The sequence below is a fragment of the Ochlerotatus camptorhynchus genome, unplaced genomic scaffold (genome assembly GCF_037179485.1).
Source record: "Ochlerotatus camptorhynchus isolate MF236.1 unplaced genomic scaffold, CSIRO-AGI_Acam_v1.1 ptg000234l, whole genome shotgun sequence".
Lineage (NCBI taxonomy): Eukaryota > Metazoa > Arthropoda > Insecta > Diptera > Culicidae > Ochlerotatus > Ochlerotatus camptorhynchus.
This window is the reverse complement of record NW_027040724.1, coordinates 67,304-89,827: the sequence shown is the minus strand read 5'-3', so window position 1 is coordinate 89,827 and position 22,524 is coordinate 67,304. Positions and strand designations below refer to the sequence as shown.

The 22,524-nt window shown below is 38.8% G+C and overlaps 1 protein-coding gene across 2 annotated transcripts in view; it reads left to right on the top strand.

Moving 5' to 3' along the window:
- LOC135704351 (27 kDa glycoprotein-like) overlaps positions 1-17,844 on the top strand; it is a 51,235-nt gene extending 33,391 nt beyond the window's left edge. Inside the window, exons 1-6 of one of the 2 annotated variants that reach the window (XM_065225789.1) lie at positions 16,230-16,356; positions 16,426-16,627; positions 16,695-16,858; positions 16,923-17,046; positions 17,117-17,237; positions 17,307-17,844. In XM_065225789.1, the coding sequence (XP_065081861.1) occupies positions 16,296-16,356; positions 16,426-16,627; positions 16,695-16,858; positions 16,923-17,046; positions 17,117-17,237; positions 17,307-17,366 (732 nt within the window). In that variant the 5' untranslated portion in view covers positions 16,230-16,295 and the 3' untranslated portion in view covers positions 17,367-17,844. Of the gene's footprint in view, positions 1-16,229; positions 16,357-16,416; positions 16,628-16,694; positions 16,859-16,922; positions 17,047-17,116; positions 17,238-17,306 lie in introns of those variants that run through there. The other variant, XM_065225790.1, reaches the window with a different exon arrangement.
- The last annotated feature ends 4,680 nt before the right edge of the window (positions 17,845-22,524 follow it).

Below are 22,524 nucleotides of genomic sequence, written 5' to 3'. Positions count from 1 at the left end.
AGACTCATCGAGACGGGGGGACAAGACAAACAAAAACTAATAAAGAGAGACAAAAGACAAAAGGAATTAAATTCTTATACTAGACATTTGAAGAAAAACATAAACGGACTGCATATAGCAGAGATCACGGGTTGCCAACACGTCTCTGATAGGAACATAGGGTTGTCTTCCTTGGGCCTTGAGGGTATTCAAAAGTCGCTCTCTGGCGGCGTCATTATCCGTACATTGCCAAACTGCGTGTTCGATGTCATCGTAACCGTTTGCACACCGACAGATGTTGCTGTCCACGAGGTTTATTCTATTGAGATGAGCATCTAGCGAGTAGTGGTTGGACATAAGTCTACTCATCACGCGAATGAAGTCACGACTTAAGCCCAAGCCTTTAAACCACGCTCTCGAAGAATCGCGATTTTTCTTGCTATGTGCAATAAGTGCCGTGATTAATTACCACCGCGTGGCGAAGAATATTTGATCCTGGTGATTGATCACGTGGCCAACTATTGGCGAAGACCTAACTGCGGTGAAAAGGGCTAACGAGCTGAAGATAATAGCTGCTGATCGAGCCAGTGATAGCAGATTCATCAGTTGGTGTAAACCGGTGAAAATTCTGCACATCGTCGCAAGGAAGCCCCGAGTAGTGCCGTCGGCATTTCGATAGTATTTTCATCGCTCTCAAAAACCAGGTGGGTTCGTTCCTTTTGTATTCCGTTGATATTTTGTGGCGTGTCGGTGTCGATTGGTGGTCACTTGAGGTATGGCCATGTCGGAAGAAGCAATGGAGGCCAAGAGGTTGGAGTACGATGTCCGAGGAAACTACCTCATTTCTTCGGTGGCTGCGATCGAAACTTTTCTCGAATCGTACGATGCTAATTTGCATGTGGGTCAGGTACAGGTCAGGTTGGAAAAATTGGAGTGCTTCTACAATCAGTACGTTGAGGTGATCATTCAGCTCCAGCTACTGCCGTCCTCGGAACCAGCAGTCGACTACGAGACGCAGCTGTTCAGGTTTGAAGCTCAGTACTACGAGCTGAAGGCGCAGTTGGCTCGTTTGTTGGAACGGAAGCCGCTTAATGTTCCGTCGACGTCTCGGACTCTCGGAGAAATACTCCCCTCACCAACCATATCAAGTACCCCGAATTGAAGCTTCCAGAATTTTCAGGAAATCCTCTCGGATGGCGTTCATTTCACGATTTGTACAACGCTGCTGTTCATTCGTCTGGCGAATTGAGTTCTTCGGAGAAATTCCAGTACCTAAAGAGTATACTACGAGGTGAAGCAGGCTGCAGCGGGTCTAATTGCGGAAATTCCCATCAGTGACGAAAATTACGCTGAAGCCTGGAAGCGTTTAGTCAACCGGTACGACAACAAGCGGATACTGGTAAAATGCCATCTCGCGGAGCTCTTCGACACTCCTCCGATGAAGCAAGAATCGGCAGAGGGACTGTTGAACCTTGTCGACCGCTTCGATCGAAACATCGCCATCCTCAAAAAGCTTGGGGAAACAACGGACACCTGGAGTACGATTCTCGTCTATCAGCTCAGCCTCCGCTTAGACCAAAACACATTCCGTGAATGGGAAAACCGTATTTTGGCAGTGTAGTCCGTCAACAGTGGACTTGCCACTAAAGGGTGAAAAGAAGAAGAAGAAAACCGTATTGTTCGCAATGTGATTGCGAAGGAAGAGCCGCAGAACAACCCAGTCTTGGTCGTTCCCGTGAAGTCAAGGTAAAGTCTTTACCGAAGCATTTAACGTTGCATGTTGCTCAATCGTAGTCTGGGGAAACAACAGGCGGTCGCAAGTGTTTGCGCACTGGAAGCGATCATTTTCTGTACCAGTGCTTCAAGTTTCGCAAACTATCTCCAAGACAACGATTCGATTTTGTGAAACAGCATCACCTGTGCTTGAATTGCATGAAAACCACTTCGCATGGTTGCAAAGACTGCTCTTCGGATGGCTGCAGAAAATGCAAGAAACGTTATCATACGCTCATCCATCTGCAACCGTTGGAGTCGAATTGTTCAGCATTGTCGTCCAACACCAACAGCGGTCAACAATCTTCGCCTGCCTCCACCTGTCCACCTGATTCCGCTTTGAACCATCCTACACCTGGCCCTAGTGGATCAAACTCTACCTCAACTCTTGTGTCCGTCCATCAGTCAGCATTAGTACCAGTCGCACCCCTGTCCACTTCGTCTCAGCCACAATCAAACCCACGTGCGGCGCTGGTGGCACACTCGGCGAAGCTTCCCAACGAAACAGTTCTACTGGGTACGGCGCTGGTCAACTTCGAGGACAACTGTGGAGCTCGGGTCGTTGCTAGGGTTCTCTTGGATAGCTGTTCGCAATTCAATTTGATGACAGAGTCCCTTCATCAATGTCTAAATTTACAAGTTGATCTCCACCCGGTCACCGATCTGGACGTACACACGTTGCTATCGGTCGTATAATATAGGTCATAAAGGGTGATACGGTCAAAATTTGGTCAATATCAACTTGACGTATTTCTTTCAATTTTGCATTTAAAAAACCTGAACACCCCTCATTTTGAAGGTGTGTGTGTGTAGAATGTTGCTCCTATTTTGATTTTGAAATTCACTCTTCAGTTGTCAAAATGCCGTCCAAGCAAGAAGAGCAGCGTATCAAAATTTTGCTCGCGCATCGCGAAAATCCGAGCTACTCGCACGCAAAGTTGGCAAAATCGCTAAAAGTTGCCAAATCAACCGTTACAAATGTAATTAAAGTGTTTGGGGAACGTTTGTCGACAGCCAGGAAGTCTGGATCGGGGGGAAATCGAAAACCGGAAGCCGCTGAGACGACAAAGAGAGTTGCCGGTAGTTTCAAGCGAAACCCTAACCTCTCTCTCCGAGATGCCGCAAATAAGCTGGGTGTATCGTCTACAACCGTGCATTGAGCCAAAAAACGAGCCGGACTATCGACTTACAAGAAGGTAGTGACTCCAAATCGCGATGATAAACAAAATACGACGGCCAAAGCGCGATCTCGGAGGCTGTACACGACGATGCTGACGAAGTTTGACTGCGTGGTAATGGACGACGAAACCTACGTCAAAGCCGACTACAAGCAGCTTTCGGGACAGGAGTTTTATACGGCAAAAGGAAGGGGAAAGGTAGCAGATGTTTTCAAGCACATGAAACTGTCAAAGTTCGCAAAGAAATATCTGGTTTGGCAAGCCATCTGTACCTGTGGCTTGAAAAACAGCATTTTCATAGCTTCCGGGACTGTCAACCAAGAAATTTACGTGAAAGAGTGTTTGAATAAACGTCTGCTGCCTTTCCTGAAGAAACACGGTTGTTCCGTACTGTTTTGGCCGGCTTTGGCATCTTGCCATTACGGTAAAAAGGCCATGGAGTGGTACGCCGCCAACAACGTGCAGGTGGTTCCCAAGGACAAGAACCCTCCCAACACGCCAGAGCTCCGCCCAATTGAGAAATACTGGGCTATTGTCAAGCGGAACCTAAAGAAGACCAAAAAAACTGCTAAGGGCGAGCAGCAGTTCAAGGCAAACTGGCTTTCTGCGGCGAAGAAGGTGGACAAGGTGGCTGTACAAAATCTGATGGCAGGGGTCAAGCGTAAGGCCTGGCAATTCGGATTTGGAAAAGCGGAAGCCTAACTGAATATTTTTCCTGAATTTTATACTAATTGAACTTGAAAAAGAAATTTAATTTGATTTTTTAAATAAACGATTTCACCGATTTACACGCGTTTTCCCTTGACCAAATTTTGACCGTATCACCCTTTAGAATATCGTTCTAAATACGAAGTGTTGAAGACTTTTATTCGGTGGAAGAAAGACTCGGTCCGTTTGCCTTCTCTTGGTGCCCACAAGATTGCCGTGTCGGCGGAGTCGCGAGTTTCCCGCGAGTGTCCGCGAGTTTCTTCATTTCTCGTATCGAACATGTGGCCCTTCGAGCCGGATTTTAATATAAATACTTTTAAGTGCATGTATCTAGTGGTAAGTTTACTTTTAAGCAATGGTATTTAAACAAATTTAGAACTAAGAATTTGACCTAAACGAACTAACTAACATCCGGAATAATGGGATCGACTTGGGTTTGCTACCGCTTGCTTTGGCTTTATATTTTGTACTGATGGGATTGTATAACTTACTTAACATTGAATGGGGTTTGAGCGTACTATAGTTTTTGGGTCGATCGTACAGTTTAGTCTATTATTGTGGTGACTAGTGATTTAAAACTGTTTTATGTTATTTAAATTTGTGTTAGGCTTATCTACTTAAGTTTGTTTTGGCTTTGAATTCAACTTCGACTTAATGCTAAATATTTACAGATTTTGTGTTATATGTACAGATAGGTGATATGATCAACAACTGATGGTCGTAGAACATCAACTAATAGTACAATTTTTGATAAATTTTACACATATACATTTTATTGATTTATTTTACTAAGAAAACATATTTTTAGTTCAGAAAACCGTTTCCAATCCAAAAATTACAGAAATATTGCGAGAAAGCTCATTTAAAAAAAATTGATTTACATTATTTGGCTAGACACAAATTTAAACTGTTTGATCTGTATCGAAATGAGTTTGATCAATGTGGTTAATAGCATTTCAGAGCAAACATAATATAAAATATTATAAAAAAAATCATGCTACTTTAAATTTTTTGTACCTTAATTGAGCTATGCTACTTAGAAATAGAGCTTCATATTTACTGAAGAAAATATCCAGTAGACAAATAAAAATATATGAATTGTCCGTTTTATAAAGTGAACAGTCCTTAATCGTAAATTTTATTGTTTCCATAGACTTTATTTTCCCGGAACCTGTACGAGTTTGTATAATAAATTTCACGAAATGTCGTTGAAAATTTAACTACTGAAAAATTGAAAATTTAAATCCTTTTATTAAGTCTGCTCATTAAACTTGTGGCATGCTTCTTATCGGAAAGCTTATCACCATAAAAAAAGACATTTCGAATTATCTGGAAATATCCAATTCTAAACAAAATTTAAGTTTAAACCACTTTTTCAACCTTTCGGTTTTGTTAAAGAGTCTAACTTTATTTCATGATTATATAGAAAATATAATGTTTGCATGTATATTTTTCAAGAAAAAATTCTTAGAAAAACCTGATTTTCTTAGATATTTGATATCTTTTTCCAATACTTTTACAATACTTTTAGAAAAATCAACGCGTGCAAGATTTTTTTTTGCAGCAAGCTTTCCGCTAAGTTGATGTCAGTTGAAACATTTATTTTCTTCATAAATTTCATAAGAAGTATCCCAGGATTTCTTCAGAGTTCTTTACAAAATTCTCTTGATAACTTCTGAAATTCCACTGAATTTTTCTCCACAAAATTCTCGAATTTCTCTGCTGAACACTCTGGTGCTTGGATCTCTATGATGCAACAACCACAGCTTGCAACATAAAATATGTCCATCGAACAAAGATACAGCTATTGAAAAAATGGGCATGAGCACCACTGTTCTAAACATTCTTGCGAGAATTCGCTAAAATTCATTTCCGTAGTTTTTTTTAACGTCTCTTTAAATTATTCAATAAATTTATGTTCAAAATTTTCTTCTGACTTCCCTTTATCCGAATACGTTCGCTAATATCCTATAAATATCAACATATAATTTTCATAAAGCTCATTTTAGAGTGGGTTTCTGTGAATCGCATCCTTGTAATTTTTTCCAAAAATTTTTAGCATTTCCTAGCACTCTAAAAATATTATCAAAGAAATAATCGACATTTACTCTACAATTCTTTTTAAATTTGTTATAAAATACATATTTAATTTTTAATTTTCGATAAATATTTGTTGGCACTCCGAAGAAAAAAAAGACTCAATTTCCGTGTTTATAATCCAGGTGTGTTCGTAGATGAGGCACTCACGAGAGGATTATAAAATTCCTATCTAAATAATACAAACGCATGAGCCAATACATACATTTTGTGTGTTACTAATAATTACTCACGTTTACTGATTACCGGTAGGCTTGGCAGTAATTGCGAACCTTACGGTAGGTTTAACTTGGAATGCTTGTCGGAGTTTTATATTTGATTTAGTAAATTCAATGCTTGTTCTTGTTTGGGTTTAAAATATGAAATGCGACTTACTGTTACCGTTTTGGTTCCTGTACCCTATTGGTTCACTTCGAGCGAGACAAATCAGGAGATAGCGAGAGCGAGGAATAGGGTATATATGTGTTCATTGTGAATTCAATCTGTATGTCAGTTTCTTGTATGCAATATTGTAAGGCAAATGAAAGACCACTCCCAAACCAACGGTCCAATTAAAAATTGTAACCCAGTCACACCAACAACACATAACACATAATACATAACGGGAAGGAGTAAGGATGAAGGTGGGCGTTGGAAACAGGAGAAGGATATGGACAAGGGGTGGTGGAAAAGTGGGAAGGAGGTGGAAATGGGCTTAGGTCAAGGGGGAAGCTACTGGGTTAAACTGAAGAGAAGATTCTCTTTCACTTCAGCCATTGCGCGAGATAGTTCAGTCTGCCAAGTTTGCTATAAGTTTTGGAAAAAATAGTGAAGAGTCACCAACAAATACCGGTTAATACCACCGAATACGGAGTCAGGTAGGACCCAATCAATAACCCGGTAGCGGAATTCCCAGCCCTAAGACCACCTCTCATATTCCCCTCAGGACCTATTAATTACGGGCTAAAACCACGAGGGCGTCCGTTAATACGCCAACACCCATGTAGCAAGCGTCCATCGGTTATATACCGACGACCACTGGGAGACCGCCGTCGATCACCCGATCGAGTCCCAGTACAACATCCGTCGTGCCACACGGTGATAACCGTCGAGTACTGGCATCCACCGTGAGCAGTCCGTTCATCCGCCGCCGAAAAACCCCACCCGCTGCAGAATCCCGTCATCGCTGGCCAGCCCTATACACACATACACACTACAGACACCGAAATCGTAAGTAATAAACGAGTGAAAAGTGATAAAGAGGTGTTTTGTACTTTTGATCAGTGTCGACAAGCCAGTAGCCGACCTTGAAGCTCCAGGGTTTCAAGCTCGAGCTAGCCAACAAAAGAGGCGAGTGTAGCCCACCCCAGACGATCTCCGTGGCTAGACCAGAGGCTAGGGGAATCCCTTTTAACTAGCCCATCTGGCTAGCAATTAACATTACCAACTATATATAAGGGTGTAAGATTAATCTTTTGCCGTGCCGTAGTTATAAACCAGAACGATTAGGTTAAACTAGTTTTAGGAATACAATTTAGATAGATTGCATGATTATTTCTAATATAAATCTTACCGTTGTAGTGTGAAAATGTAGGCGGAATTCAGAATACGATATAACTTATTATTTAAGGGGTAGATTTAAGTAGGTACTCATAAATTAACAATCTCTTTATCTAATTAGTTGTACACCTTCAATTTCCCTTCACTATTGCCTTTCTATCGCCCCAAGTCCTTTCTTTTGTTTCATATAGGGTAAACGCTCCTATAGTTGCGGTACGTTAGAAGCGTTAGGTTCCTATAGTTGTGTATGGAGACTCCATACACAACTATAGGAACCTAACGCTTCTAACGTACCGCAACTATAGGAGCGTTTCCCCTATCTATCTATTCGCTGTCTGCTGTCAACTTGTCTTTGCAACGTACTAACGGGGATCGAGTCGAGGTACGGTCGCTCGTGTCTGTCGGTGTGCGTGGGGCAACGTTACCAGTGGAGGGAAGGCGCGCTGATAACAATATTCGTTTTCATGGTAAATTCCTTAACATTTCCAATATTCATTTGCCAATTCAATGCCAATTTTATTGTTTGACAATACAGGAACCCATCCATATATGCCGTGGGTGGTACCGTCCACCCGCCGCTGTTTCTCGGCTGTTCTTCAACCAATTACGCTGATTTTGTATGTGATTAGTGTCAACGATAAACTAGTCACCTACTCAAAGTCAGCTCCACCGTTATGGAGGGATTACTCTATATTATCAAACCAAACATTGGAATTATTTCTACAATTCTGTTTGAATTCGTTATACTTATTTTATTTTTAATTTTCGAGAAATATTCGTCAGATGTTCCTGGTAAATGCCTTACAATTATCAATATTCATTTGTTCATGCCATTGTACTGCCCATAAAAGCATAATTGTCCCATATTTTCTTGATTTCCTATTCATATGGGACAGTTATACTTTTGTGGGCAGAGTAGAGCATAATCTAAATTTTTTCTCCTAGCACTGATCTACTCGTGGGCCATATTAAACACCGTTTAACTGTGTATGGTCGATCAAACTGATTCAAAATTGAGTGGATTTACTCAAAAGTGAGTTGAATTTTCCGGGCTTTTCCAGGAAAAAACTTCTTGAATATGAGGAAAATCGATAGAGGTTTAACTCAGTCTATTAGTATTCCTCTAGACTAAGATAAATTTTCATCACATTTCATCATATTCGAGAAGTTTTTCCTGGTTTTCCACGAAAATTCAACTCACTTTTGAATAAATCCACCGAAATTGAGCAGTTCTGATCGACCGTGTGCAGCAAAAAAGAAGGCTGCTTAAGTACCGGTGTCATGCTGCTCAGTTCTCCCGATCCAAAGAGGCTTCTACTTTGAACTTAGGTAGATGCTTTCTGTTTGGTTGTTTGAAACTTTCACCCCTCAGCGTTTCTGAAGGTGATGATGGAGGCGGATGGTATCGCTTTTCAAATACCCAACACCTTTTATTTTCGATAACGGGCAGGATCATTATAAATTATTTCCGCTTCTGTGAAAGGTTTTACGGTAGGGTCGGTGGCAGCAAAATTTATAGCTCAAAATTGGTTACGCCTCGAACGTGCGTGAGCAGGTGGAAATTCCGGTTGCTGACGGAAAAGTGCACAGCAAAAAAATAATTTTGATATCACATCAAAGTGGATGCACTACAATCATGTCGAAAATTTCATGTAATATTTATGACCACATAAATAAACAAATGCAGTAAAAGCAGCGTAATGTCAGTTCATGCATTGTATTAATGATAATTTTGTCCTTTTTAGCAAGTAATATTACACCATATTTTCGACATGATTGTAGTGCATCCACTTTGACGTGATATCAAAATTATTTTTTTGCTGTGTGTGTTTCAAGGGAAAAATGTAAACAGAGTAGGATGGTGCTTGGCTGGGATTGAATAGAAGGTGAGAGCAGACAAAAGGGCCTGAGAAATATGCTTTCGTAACAGAATGTGACGTACTAAGCTGGGCGATGTGGATGTTTTGTTTGTTTGTTGGGTGAAGGGGCGTCTCGGCAATATGATAAGTGGGTTGTTATTAGTTATCTTTTACTTAACGTCTCGTATAGGATAAGATTCCGTCAGCACGTTCTGTTCATTGTCTCAGGCTTTATCGTTGTTGTTGGAGTGTCTGTTGTAGATGTCAATATTAAATTGTTGTTTATAAAATTATTGAAATACAGTCATCTCTCCACAACTCGATGTCCACTAACTCGATATTGCCAATTCAGAGAAAAAAGAAACAGCATTTGGTTATAAGATTATCAGATTTAATAGCATGCTGCGGATGTCGGTTGCGTAGATTTTTTTTTCCCTGGAATGGTAATATCATAAAATAAAGCAATAGTAAACATGAATTTCATGTTTACTGTGATGGTGGTTTCCTATGGAATTGATGTTCTATTAGCCAATAATTTTATAATTCAATCAGTGTTGGAAAAATCATCAATCAAATAATATTAATTGCTCTCATACGCTCTCGATATCACGAGTGATATTGGAACAAAATATCATGCTTGATATTGATTTCACAAGCTCCTTTGATATTGCGAGACTATTCACAACGTGCAAAAATCAAGCTGAGAGTTGACTCGACACTAAAATGATTCCGTTTCACATCGTTTTCTTAGAAAGAGAAAGTATAGTTTGCTATACCTTTTTACTCTTCACGGATGGCAGACACTACAGACCCATTATAATGTGGTGTTTACACTTAGGCTAGTTCACTAGCGCTAATGAGCTCGCTGATAGCAACAACGCTCACCAGCATAATGTAAACAGGGCATCAGCGTCTACCAGCATGGAATTTCAGGAGCAACTGAAATTCGTGCTAGTTGGCGAGTACACTAGCACGAGTAAATCCGCACAGATGTAAATACCCCATAAGGGGACTGCTGCCAGCCGTTATGGAAACTTCGGTTGTTGAGCTGGTGAGTTTTGTTAGCTTGATATTCCAAGCTGCGATATCATAGCTTGCAAAATCAACCGCAGTTGCTTGCTTGTTGATTTTTGTCTACGAAAATCAAGCGTGATTTTGAGCATTGGTGAGATTTGATTTTTTGATATTTTTCCAACACGAAAATCAATTGTCCCTTCCCTATCGAGCTGTGAAGAGTTCATCAACCTAAACTCTATTTACTCCCTCTGTACCCAATAAATTAACATTTTCTTTGCCGGTGTTTCAAAGCTTGTTCAAGCTAACACCCACACACCCAAAAATACTTTCCGGGTTTGTTTAAATTTGATCAAACTCACATGAAATAAGATTCAGAGAACATAAGGTTAATTTTCGTTTCTTCAAAACGGATGAAACTTTGATTGTTTGCTTGAGTGAGTTTGCGTCTGGATGCTGTGTCGTAATCTAAAACTTTCAATTCCAGAGCAAAATCCTAACTCCACTTCTAGCGAAACATTCCGAGAAGACCAGAGTCTGCGTTTTCTGTGAAATGCTCCCAGTAATTTTGTTGCACTCCAAGTAATTTCAGTCTTCATAAATATCAAAGCAAGGATCTATAGAGCAGCACTAGAACAAAATGACATGAAACGGACCATTGTCCCGAACTTTGTGTAAAAGTCCCGCCAAAAAAAAAGATAACGAGAAAAAGAGCTGCATTCAAAAAGTTGCACTTATTGATTCTGCAAACTCTCTCCCACTAAAATCACTCATTCGTATCTAATGGTGACCATTCATAACCGTCCGAATGAAAAACTTCAAGCAGAGATAAGACCTCCTTGCCCGTATCCCGTCGGTCTGTATGTAGCAGAAGCAGCAGCAGCTAAAGTTCAAAATGAACCAGGCGAGGAAAGTGAGACCTCTTTGTGACATTGTACACGGCCAATGTGATTAACCCAAAATTGAGTCGAATTCAATTCAAAAGTGCAAAAATTGAGTTGCTCAGTTGGCGGGTATAATTTTCCTAATTTTTCCGGGAAAAACTACTTGAATATGAGGAAAATCGAGCGATACTTTGCTCAGCCTATTAGCATATTCCTAGATTGAGTAAAATATTGAACGGTTTTCCTTAAATTCACGAATTTACTGCCTTGGATTACTCTCATTGGCCGTGTATTCGATGTTGCTTGATACAGGCAAAGCGGTAGGGTTGGAGAAATAAGGAAAATTTCATTTCACTACTCCTCCAGCCCAGTCAATGGCAGCAGGCAGTATCGTGTTCGGCGTTCCTGGGGGAGGCACAAAGGTCAGACGAAACTGATAATAAAAATAAAACTTTGTCGCTGCTAGCAGTAATAGGGGAGCGGGATGGTAGACAAGCAGAAATTTTAATAACTATTTCTTGGAAAAGTAAAATCTTTGCCAACTCGTTCATGAGTAGGTATTGAATCGGTTGGCAGTGAGTTTGTTCTCAAGCATTATTCATTTTGTAAAATTATAGGGAAGGTACATACATACATAATGGACACTCGCTGCACAAAAATGAATATTTAGCAGGGATCCATCTTCCTGTCGCTGGAAGACTTTGCCAACAAGCTGCAACCTTGAAGATAACTTGTATTTATTGAATTGAACCGTCAAATGCAGCTATCACAGTGCAGCGAAAGCAATTGAAAGTTTGCCTAGTACCTCGTTGGGAGTAGTTATGTAGTGAGCAAGTTTAAGATAATAGAAAAACAATACAACATCTTTAAAGTTTAATCATTCTTGACAAGGAAAAGGAGTACTGCGATCGTCGGTTAAAGGGTGATACGGTCAAAATTTGGTCAATATCAACTTGACGTATTTCTTTCAATTTTGCATTTAAAAAACCTGAACACCCCTCATTTTGAAGGTGTGTGTGTGTAGAATGTTGCTCCTATTTTGATTTTGGAATTCACTCTTCAGTTGTCAAAATGCCGTCCAAGCAAGAAGAGCAGCGTATCAAAATTTTGCTCGCGCATCGCGAAAATCCGAGCTACTCGCACGCAAAGTTGGCAAAATCGCTAAAAGTTGCCAAATCAACCGTTACAAATGTAATTAAAGTGTTTGGGGAACGTTTGTCGACAGCCAGGAAGTATGGATCGGGGGGAAATCGAAAACCGGAAGCCGCTGAGACGACAAAGAGAGTTGCCGGTAGTTTCAAGCGAAACCCTAACCTCTCTCTCCGAGATGCCGCAAATAAGCTGGGTGTATCGTCTACAACCGTGCATCGAGCCAAAAAACGAGCCGGACTATCGACTTACAAGAAGGTAGTGACTCCAAATCGCGATGATAAACAAAATACGACGGCCAAAGCGCGATCCCGGAGGCTGTACACGACGATGCTGACGAAGTTTGACTGCGTGGTAATGGACGACGAAACCTACGTCAAAGCCGACTACAAGCAGCTTCCGGGACAGGAGTTTTATACGGCAAAAGGAAGGGGAAAGGTAGCAGATGTTTTCAAGCACATGAAACTGTCAAAGTTCGCAAAGAAATATCTGGTTTGGCAAGCCATCTGTACCTGTGGCTTGAAAAGCAGCATTTTCATAGCTTCCGGGACTGTCAACCAAGAAATTTACGTGAAAGAGTGTTTGAATAAACGTCTGCTGCCTTTCCTGAAGAAACACGGTTGTTCCGTACTGTTTTGGCCGGATTTGGCATCTTGCCATTACGGTAAAAAGGCCATGGAGTGGTACGCCGCCAACAACGTGCAGGTGGTTCCCAAGGACAAGAACCCTCCCAACACGCCAGAGCTCCGCCCAATTGAGAAATACTGGGCTATTGTCAAGCGGAACCTAAAGAAGACCAAAAAAACTGCTAAGGGCGAGCAGCAGTTCAAGGCAAACTGGCTTTCTGCGGCGAAGAAGGTGGACAAGGTGGCTGTACAAAATCTGATGGCAGGGGTCAAGCGTAAGGCCCGGCAATTCGGATTTGGAAAAGCGGAAGCCTAACTGAATATTTTTCCTGAATTTTATACTAATTGAACTTGAAAAAGAAATTTAATTTGATTTTTTAAATAAACGATTTCACCGATTTACACGCGTTTTCCCTTGACCAAATTTTGACCGTATCACCCTTTAAACTGACACTGAACAAAACAGTTTGACAATTTATACTCGAATCCAACACGATTGTACTGCCTCTAAGCATCGTTGCTTACCAGCTTCCGTTTTTTTTATATGCTGACAAATTGTAGAAGGAATCGCCTTGATCGGAATTCCCTTGTAATTACAATCAGCACAGCTGCAGCTAAAATTGTTCGTTGGGACAGATCACATACTTTGAGGTGGTTGATGTGGAAATCTCTAATTTGGTGAACAATGTTGCGCGATGAAAAAATGTTACGCAAAATGAAAAATGTTGCGTGACATGTAAAACTAACTACAACGGACGCCATGGCGTCCACAAACATTGTAACGTTGGCCCAAAAGAACACGATCACCATTGGATGAAACCAGAAATGTGAGTTTTCATTCTCTAAAAACGATCAGGATTCAAGCTTTACAGGTGGTGGAAATCCACTAGTGTAAATTTTACCCAAGTCTCTGAAACAATCAGTGATTGGCTGAATTATCTAAATACACTAAAATCTGACATATATCCATTCTTTTTATGATCACAATGCATTGCATTTATTTATTTTTCTTACCAAGCTTTATTTATTCATCATATAAATATGAATTATAAAAATGAGTATTTCCTGTGTTTATCGAAATTCCTTATTACAGTTGTTGTTTATTGTTTGTTTTCCAAATAACTAGGACACACTAGACTGTGCAATTTTTTACGTCTTTAGATGAATTATACATTTTTAAAGACTATGGTCTTAAGACTTTAATTCCAGGTTAAAAATTAAAACTTTTGTTTGGAAGGATCCTAATTCTATTATATTATGGGAAAAATTCTGTTCAGTTGTACAGAAACTTGAAGTCGGAATTAAGATTTAAAAAATGCTTCAATTCCAAGATTTGTAAATTTTTTGTAGTTTGAATTTCTTTATTTTATGCTATGAATTGTGGAAAAATTTGAATTGTAAATGTACAGTATTGATTTAATTTGATTTTGCTTGAGTCCGTATTATGAAAAGATTCATTATTTCGATATAAAATTTGATGAAAACTTCAAAAATACGTAATTTCATGGGATTTTTTTTAGATTTCTTCCATCTTATGTCCGAAGCTTAGAGTTATGGGTGGTTGGTTGGTTATCTTTATGAAGGAGAGTTATCCCGGAAGACTAGAAATCACATTTCGTGGCGATTCCAAGGCTAGTCGGCCTTAAGATGACCTATAAGTCCTCAGTATTACCATTAAGATCTTAAATTTCTCTGTATGAAATTTTCTGATTTTATCCGTTGGATGTGACATTTGAGGGGTATTGACTTGTCAACGCCTTCAATAATTTAAATACTTTACAAGATGTATTGTATTTTTACATAATTAAACGCTTAATGTCCATACTTCAAAAAAATATGTGCTACATACATAAAAAGAAGTAAAACTCATTTTGTATATGTGAAACAAATAGAAGATAAAAAAAATAAATAGCTAATTTTATGAGGTACCCTAATTTAAAATTATCTAATTGCTCTAACACGGTCAAAAGAAGAGTTAGAAAAATGGCGTCTTAAGCAAAGTTGCCTTAAATTACATTTTCCACAACTTAATAAATTAGGCAACCAAAAAAAAAAAAAAGTTCCAAAATTTAATTTTGAATGGAGACTAATTAAGTCTCGCAACAAAAAAAAAAATAATTTCAAACAACTTCATTAACGTGAATTGAATAAATAATTGTGTCAATATTTATTCCTGTATTGGACCATAGTGTCTATTTCATGCTTGTTCCTATTATCAAGGCCTCTCTGAACTCTTTCAGCATTTCTTCCAATTAGACGATTTCAATGTGTTACGGAATCGAGGAAATTAAAATGTAATGAAGTCGTTTTTGTGCAATGCGGGATGAGGAATGTTATCCGCATCATTAGAACAGCATCTGAGCAGAAATCGATTTTCCCAAGTACCTAGTGTTGATGATATTTCCAGACTAGCTTCGTTCGAGGTGAACCTGCTGATGATGGTGTATAATTATGGTTTTTGCCTCACGTTATTGAAAAACTCAGCTCCAGTGGAAGGAAATTTTTGATTGCTACTGCTTAATGAGTCAGTGGTAGTTGGAACGTGCAGTACTGAAAGGTTTTCTGGTAGCAGATGAGAATCATATGCGTAATAAGTGTAGTTTACGCAAATTTGCGTAACTGTTCTGCGTAACGCATTGATTTCACACAAGACTAATCAAGTGAGTGGTATAATTAAATGTCATACGTTTAAAAATCTATACTCAACATCATCTTACTGTAAAGCGTGACTGCTTTCTCATCCCAATGGGTCTGGGTTCAATCCCAGCTGAGGTCGGTGGGATTTTTTAAGGCATAAAAATCTCTGCTCACGTCTTCCTTTGGATGGGAAGTAAAGCCGTTGGTCCCAGCCCATTTGAATGGGTGCGATATCCTACGCAGGTGTGGAAGCTGCCTTCCTGCACATTCGATTGCCGTCAATGGATGGCAATCGATGTCCGTCGGTGATTGGCACTAGATTGCGGAACCGAGACCGACGTTAAATAAATGAATGAAGATCATCTTACTGTAATGCAATGTAGCCGTTCACCAATAAAATGATTTTGATTCATATTAAAGCGATCACGATGGCATCAAGAAAGACTGAAATAATATAAATCTGGGCTGTTTAACCGTTTCCCACTCTGAAATTTGCATTGGAGCTCAAACATTAATTTTTAAATCAATAGAATTTAAGAAATTGATGTGCCCTATAATTAAGTAATATATAATTATATTATAATTAATATAATATATCATATTATATTTCACCAAGTCTAAATAACTTTTCATCAGGCAGAAACTAATGTTATTCAGAACATACTTCCTTGATTTATATAATGATAGTGATTATGCATGATTCGAATCACTTGCATTAGCCAGCGTAGAAAAATAAATTCTGTCGTGATGATAGGAATCTTTTATATAAAAACATATGAGGTTTCTTATCGCTTCATTTCATCGTGAGCTATCGAGCCTTGCAGTCATCTCAGTTCCTCGAGTATATACTTCATGATGAGTGGCAAGTTTCTAGTAGTCCTCGTCGTCACAGCTTTCATCATCGGAGGTAAATGTGGAAGTTCGGGATTGAAACGTTCTTAAATTTCATCAATCTCTTAAATTTAATTATCAGCTACACAAGCCATGCCGGCAGAACTTGTGGCGCTAATGTTGGAATACCAGGAGCAATGCATAGCCGTGACCGGATCGGAGGAAGGATTTCAGCAAATGTTGGGTACGTTTCAAATGGCAAGGACCTGCTTACTAAGTCATCTGGATGAGCAGCAGTTGCAGATAGATGCCATGCAACTTACCTACGAATCAAGAAAGCCTTTTTTCGATAAGTAAGCTTAATTTAGAAGTGACGCGATATTATCAACGTTGACATGTGATCCTATGTTTGTTTTCCAGATATTGTCCTAAGTTTAACGAACAGATCAGCTGTTTTGATGATACGTTAGAAGGAATTGCCAAATGCATTACTGATGATGTCGATAAGTTTAAGGCAATAATAAAAAGCATAGCTTATGATTTGTTGGATCTAGCGTGTCAGAACGATGGACAATTATTTTTTGGTACAATCCAAAGGTAATATGAACTTGAGTGGTCAAGATAATTGCAATTTGCTTCGTTTTGCAGACGCTCGAAAACCTGGATTTAAAGATTGTATGATCCAGCTTAAAGAGCACGGTGCTCAAGAATGTAAGCTTTCGAATTCAACAACGGAGACGCTTATTTCGAGATATGATGAACAACAATGTCGGTAAGAAATACAGTTTAGTGTTATTTGCATCAGTATAGATTAATGATTGGATAATATCTATTCGTTTCAGAGAATTATATGACGCCAAAGAATGTCTCAAAAGAAAGATAGACGAATGCGATGCTCCAAAGGTCTTTGATATTATTCAAGTCGTCTTTAATGCGATATCTAAGGCGAACGATTGCAAGCAGGTTTGTTTAGCCATGTATTTGCTTACATGTTGTGATTGTAATAGGATTGATTTTTCCTCTGCTTTTCAGCACACTACTTTTCGTGAAATCCTCAGCAATAATATTGATGGAACCGTGTCTGAAAACTAACCTGTATTTGTTTTGGAGTAATCTTTCCCGTTTTTGGCAACACAACCTCATCAGTTATTTTTTCTCCAATTTTGTATCAATCAACTCTCCATATCTTTATATCGAAGGGACCATGGAGACGTGGAGAGATCGAGGTATAGAACAAAAAAAGCCTACGATACCATTTGAAGGGACCGTGATAACCATCGACATTAAGGAAAAAGTGGTCACATATCGAGATATAGAACATTGAGATGAGGAGAGTTGACTGTAATTCTTTCTGGATACATTTTAATACAATACCAGCCTTCTCTGATCCCAAAAGAACTCAAATAGTAATGTCATAAATTGAAATTAGTTTTCGATGAGAAAATGTAGTAACCAAAAAACATGTGTTGTCAAGAAATAGAAGGCGCTGTATAAGTTACATCCATCAATGATAATCTCAACAAACTAAATACATAACAATGACAGATAATGGTCATGTGCATGATCATGTTGTTCCCAAATCACTTGTAATTATTACACAGAGAACGAACACCGCCCCAATGCTTGGGACTAAACTTATATCCTGAATGCTTAAAACTGGTGATCTAAAACTTTACAATAGGTAATACCAGTTCCAGCCGCGTCCTTATGCAGGTAAATTAGGGAATGGGCAGGAAGTCTTAGGGGGCATCATAGCCTAGTCAGTAAAGGCACGGCATTACCAAGTTGGAAATTTTCTCAACTTTCTTGGGCACAGAATATCATTGTGCTTGCCACACAATATACAAATTCATGCATTGGTATTGGCATCGAAAGCTCTCAATTAATAACTGTGGAAGTGCATCTAGAACACTAAGTTGAGAGCACGCAATAAGCTAATATGCGCTAATCAATAAGCTCGAAAATGCAAATAAGAAGAAGAAGCAGAAGGTCTTGACATGATATTGGATTTGTTCATGCTTTGAACATGCTATCCATGTAATCCATCAATTCTATCGGATAAAGGTACACAAGAATCATCGTGGTGGTTTAATTTGGCGAAACAACATTATAGACATGTACTAGAATATTTTTTAATTGAAACGAACTCACCAATTCAATCCATGATGGACGCCTAATGATGCGAGTCCATACGCTATGAATTCAAACTGCGCCAGCTTTGCATTGAATTGGTCCAGAAATGGATAAAATAAAAACCATAAATATTAACTTTTCACACTTCCCAAAATTGACTGGCTCAACAGCTGCAAATCTCAACAATGACATAGTCGGGAAGAATAAATGTCAAAGGTGTTGTGAGGTAGCTTTCATTAAGTACGTCACGCGAAATTCAAGAATCGTTTTTACTTTTCTTTGTCATTTTTTTTCTTAAACCTTATGAATTGCTTATCACAACTTTAATAATATTTAATAAATCCCTCTACCCCCATGGAGCGTGTTGTTTTTAATGGATCGCCCCTAACATTTATTGATCATCTTACACATGCTAACTAACGGGTCCAGTGCTGTGCCACAGTGGTCCCAAAGCCGTATTTAGGAAGACAATAATGTTTACGCTTAATAATTGTTTCTTTCGATAATTTTTTATAAGTTTTGGCCAATTTGCTGATGCAAGTGAAAATAAGGGGTCGCTGTAGTTTTTGAGTTATATACATCGACTTTATAGTTATTTAAGATATACCTGCGCAATTTTCTACAAAGTTGTTGAACAACTCATTTAAAGCAGCTTTTATGAAGATACAAACTATCTATCTCAAATGGCTCTCGTTAAATACTGGTTATAGAAAGATAATCTAGGGTAACTCCTGTTTGGAGATAAACCATATTTAAAATCGCCTGAATAAAGAAAACCAACTTTAGGGTGACCTCTAAAAAATCTGTTTTTACATTAGCTTTTTATACATTGATTTGCTCTAGACGCGTTTTTACTGAATTCAATATGAGTGCAATTTAAAGAAAACTAAAGAATATACTCTCCACAAATTGATCAAAGCCATCGAGCTCACACAAACTTCATGTTTATCATAAAACGAAGTTTGGGATCTCAGCTTTCGATGGAGAAAATTGTAAAATACCATTAAGTTTTTGTGTAAATGCGTAAAAAAAACACTGATGCGTTTTGCACAAAGTCGAGAAAAAAGCTGATTATTTATACACAAATAACATGAACAGTTTGTTAAATCCTTAAACTTACCATAAGCAATGCTCTAGCTATCATTTACTCTGTTTGAATGTTGGAAAATAATTGAAAATGCTTTTGATAACGAATTTCTATCCATTTTTATCACGTTGTGGAGGGTTGAGTTAGTATTACTTTGTCAACTCTTTTGATGATTAAAAGCTTTAATTTATTTACTTTAATTTAGTAGTATAATGCCAATAATACTCAATTATGCTGTTTTGGCCTGTGAAAGTGCCATTCACTCTCAAACCTTTAACGTAAAAAGCTATCCCATTTCAATTGAAAATGTTTGAAGAATAAAAAGATTTTTTTTTAAATCCATTAAAGCTCGTAAGCTCACTTAAGAAGTTTGCGTTTTTAGGTGGATAGAAAAAAAATCTGTTCAGAAATGACGGAGTTATGATCATCGGAGGTCACATCTCTCTTATTTCGCACCATGTTTAACTTTGCTTGAAAGTCATCCTTGAATCATGATTTAAGCCTTAAATATAGTTGGAAAAACCGTTTGCTTATCAAGTAAAACCGTATGCTTACCAAGTACATTAGATATTAGTATACTAGTATCATAATTAGACAAATTTCTAAAAAAAAAAAGGTTTTATGAGAAATCAAACTGACTGTTTTATGTCAAATATGCGATCAACTGAAAATGAAGCCCAAATAAGTTTGTTCAAAGCTGACTATATGTTGTCAACATGATATCCATCCAGCAACAGAAGGAAGTTTTGGATGTACCGGCTACATTACAAACTCCTCCCAGAACCGTTAGGCACATATTAAATTGTGTTTTTATGAAGAAAGTGAGTCAACTTTTGCACTTTTCATACAGTCAACTCTGTCTTGCTCGATCTCTCCCTAACTATATATTACCCCTAACTCGATGGAAATCCTGGATACTTTAACCACTTTTGCAATATAAATTTCCAAAATTTACTTCAACATCATGTAAAGAAGAGTTTTTTTTTTCCTTTGGTTTGTTTTTTCCGTCGATCTAGTTTTCCGTGCTGAGCACCAATGCTACCGACGTGCCAAGAAGGCAGCTCCCACACCTGGACCCTACCTAGCGACCAATCAACTCATGAACCGGGGACCAACGGCTTTACTTCCCATCCGAAGGAAGGCGTGATCAGAGATGTTATGCCTCAGAACATCCCCGCGGCGCCGACTGGGATTGAACCCAGGCCTGCTGGGGTGAGAGGTAATCACGCTTACCACTACTCCACTGGCGCCGTTATAAAGAAGAGTTGACTGTGCAATATTTAAGTCAACGCTTACCAACAAACATTGATAGCTGACTCCAGTCCGCATCGTGCTCTATTGCCGTGCGGATCTATTTACTGTTTGCTGAAGGAAGTGTTACTACTACCTAAAGCTACAACAAATTTAAACAGCACTTTTCAGTGCTCAACCTGTAAAAAAATTTCTACCCTGTTCAACTCTTATTCCTCTTCGATCCTTGTTTGGACCCTACCCGAGGTAATCCTTCTTGGATATCGATTTGGAAAATTCCTCTTCGATCCTTCAGATTCTTATAGTAATCTGCTTGGAAGTCGATTTGGATAAAAAATTTACTGCCGCCATGGCGCCTAAACGCAAAAGAAAGGGGCAAACTCTTGACCCCCCTTCTGATGAAATTAATTTGAGTAATCAATTTGATTTGCTCACGGATGATGAGAATGATCCATCATCCAAGAAAAATTCTAGTAAACTTTCCCGGCTTAATGCCAAGAAGGAAAAGATTCCCCCTATTGTGATAACCACTTCCGATTTCCATGCTCTTCGCATGGAACTTTTGAATTTCGTGAAAGTTAAGTTTTCACTACAAATTGGACGTCGGGGTGAATGCCGTGTATTGGCTGAAACCTTGGATGAATTTAAATGTCTTCTCAAGTATCTTACTGAGAAGAAGCACAAATTTTTTACTTACGACACCAAAACTGAACGTGTGTTCAAGGTTGTCATGAAAGGACTGCCCAGTGGTGAATCCCTGGATCAGATCAAAGATGAACTGGCAAAATTACTTGGAGTTGTGCCACTCCAAGTAATCAAAATGAAAATGAAATCCCGTCCTGGCGATTCGCGCAACGGGATTTCTAATGATTTTTATTTAGTTCACTTCAAGTCTAGTGAACTAAACAACCTTAAGGCCTTAGAAAAAGCTAGCCTTATGCTCCATGTCCGAGTGAAGTGGGAACACTTCAGGAAGACTGGAGGAAATTTCCAAAACCTCACTCAGTGCCGTAAGTGCCAGGGTTGGGGCCACGGAACTAAAAATTGCTACATGCCAGCTAAATGCATGAATTGTGGTGATTCCTCTCACGCAAAGGACGACTGTCCTGTGAAGGAAGATCCTAAGAAATTTAAATGTTCAAATTGTGGTGAAAACCACAAATCCAATTTTTGGGAATGTAAGACTCGCAAAGCGATCCTACAATCTCGTTCTAAGCGACAGGTAGAAAACGCTCAACGTTTCCGATCAGGTACAAATTCTTCTGCTGTTAACAACGGTCAGCGAGGAACAAATTCTACATTCGTACCCGTAGGTACAAATATCACCCCTGCTTCAAATTTTTCATCTGTACCTACTCCCCTTGCTGCTAACAATGTTCAGCGAGTTAATGGAGCTACCTATGCTGCTATTGCAGCGGGTAGAAATCAAAATACTAACCAAAGTAATTCTAACGGAAATTTTGATAATTTTGACTTAGGAAGCATTACTGCCCCTAAAATGGAATTTTTACAGAAATCATTAATTGACATGATTTCTGATATGCTTAAATCTAACTCCATGTTTGATGCTATTAAAACTGGAGTAAAATTTGCAAATAATATTGTCATGACTTTAAAATTCAGTAATGGATTTTAAAGCATTAAATATTGTAAATTGGAATGCTCGATCTCTTAAAGATAATGAAGACGAGCTATTTAACTTTTTGAGAGTTCATAACGTGCATATTGCCGTTATAACTGAAACGTTCCTTAAACCTGACCATAAGGTTAAGAAGGACG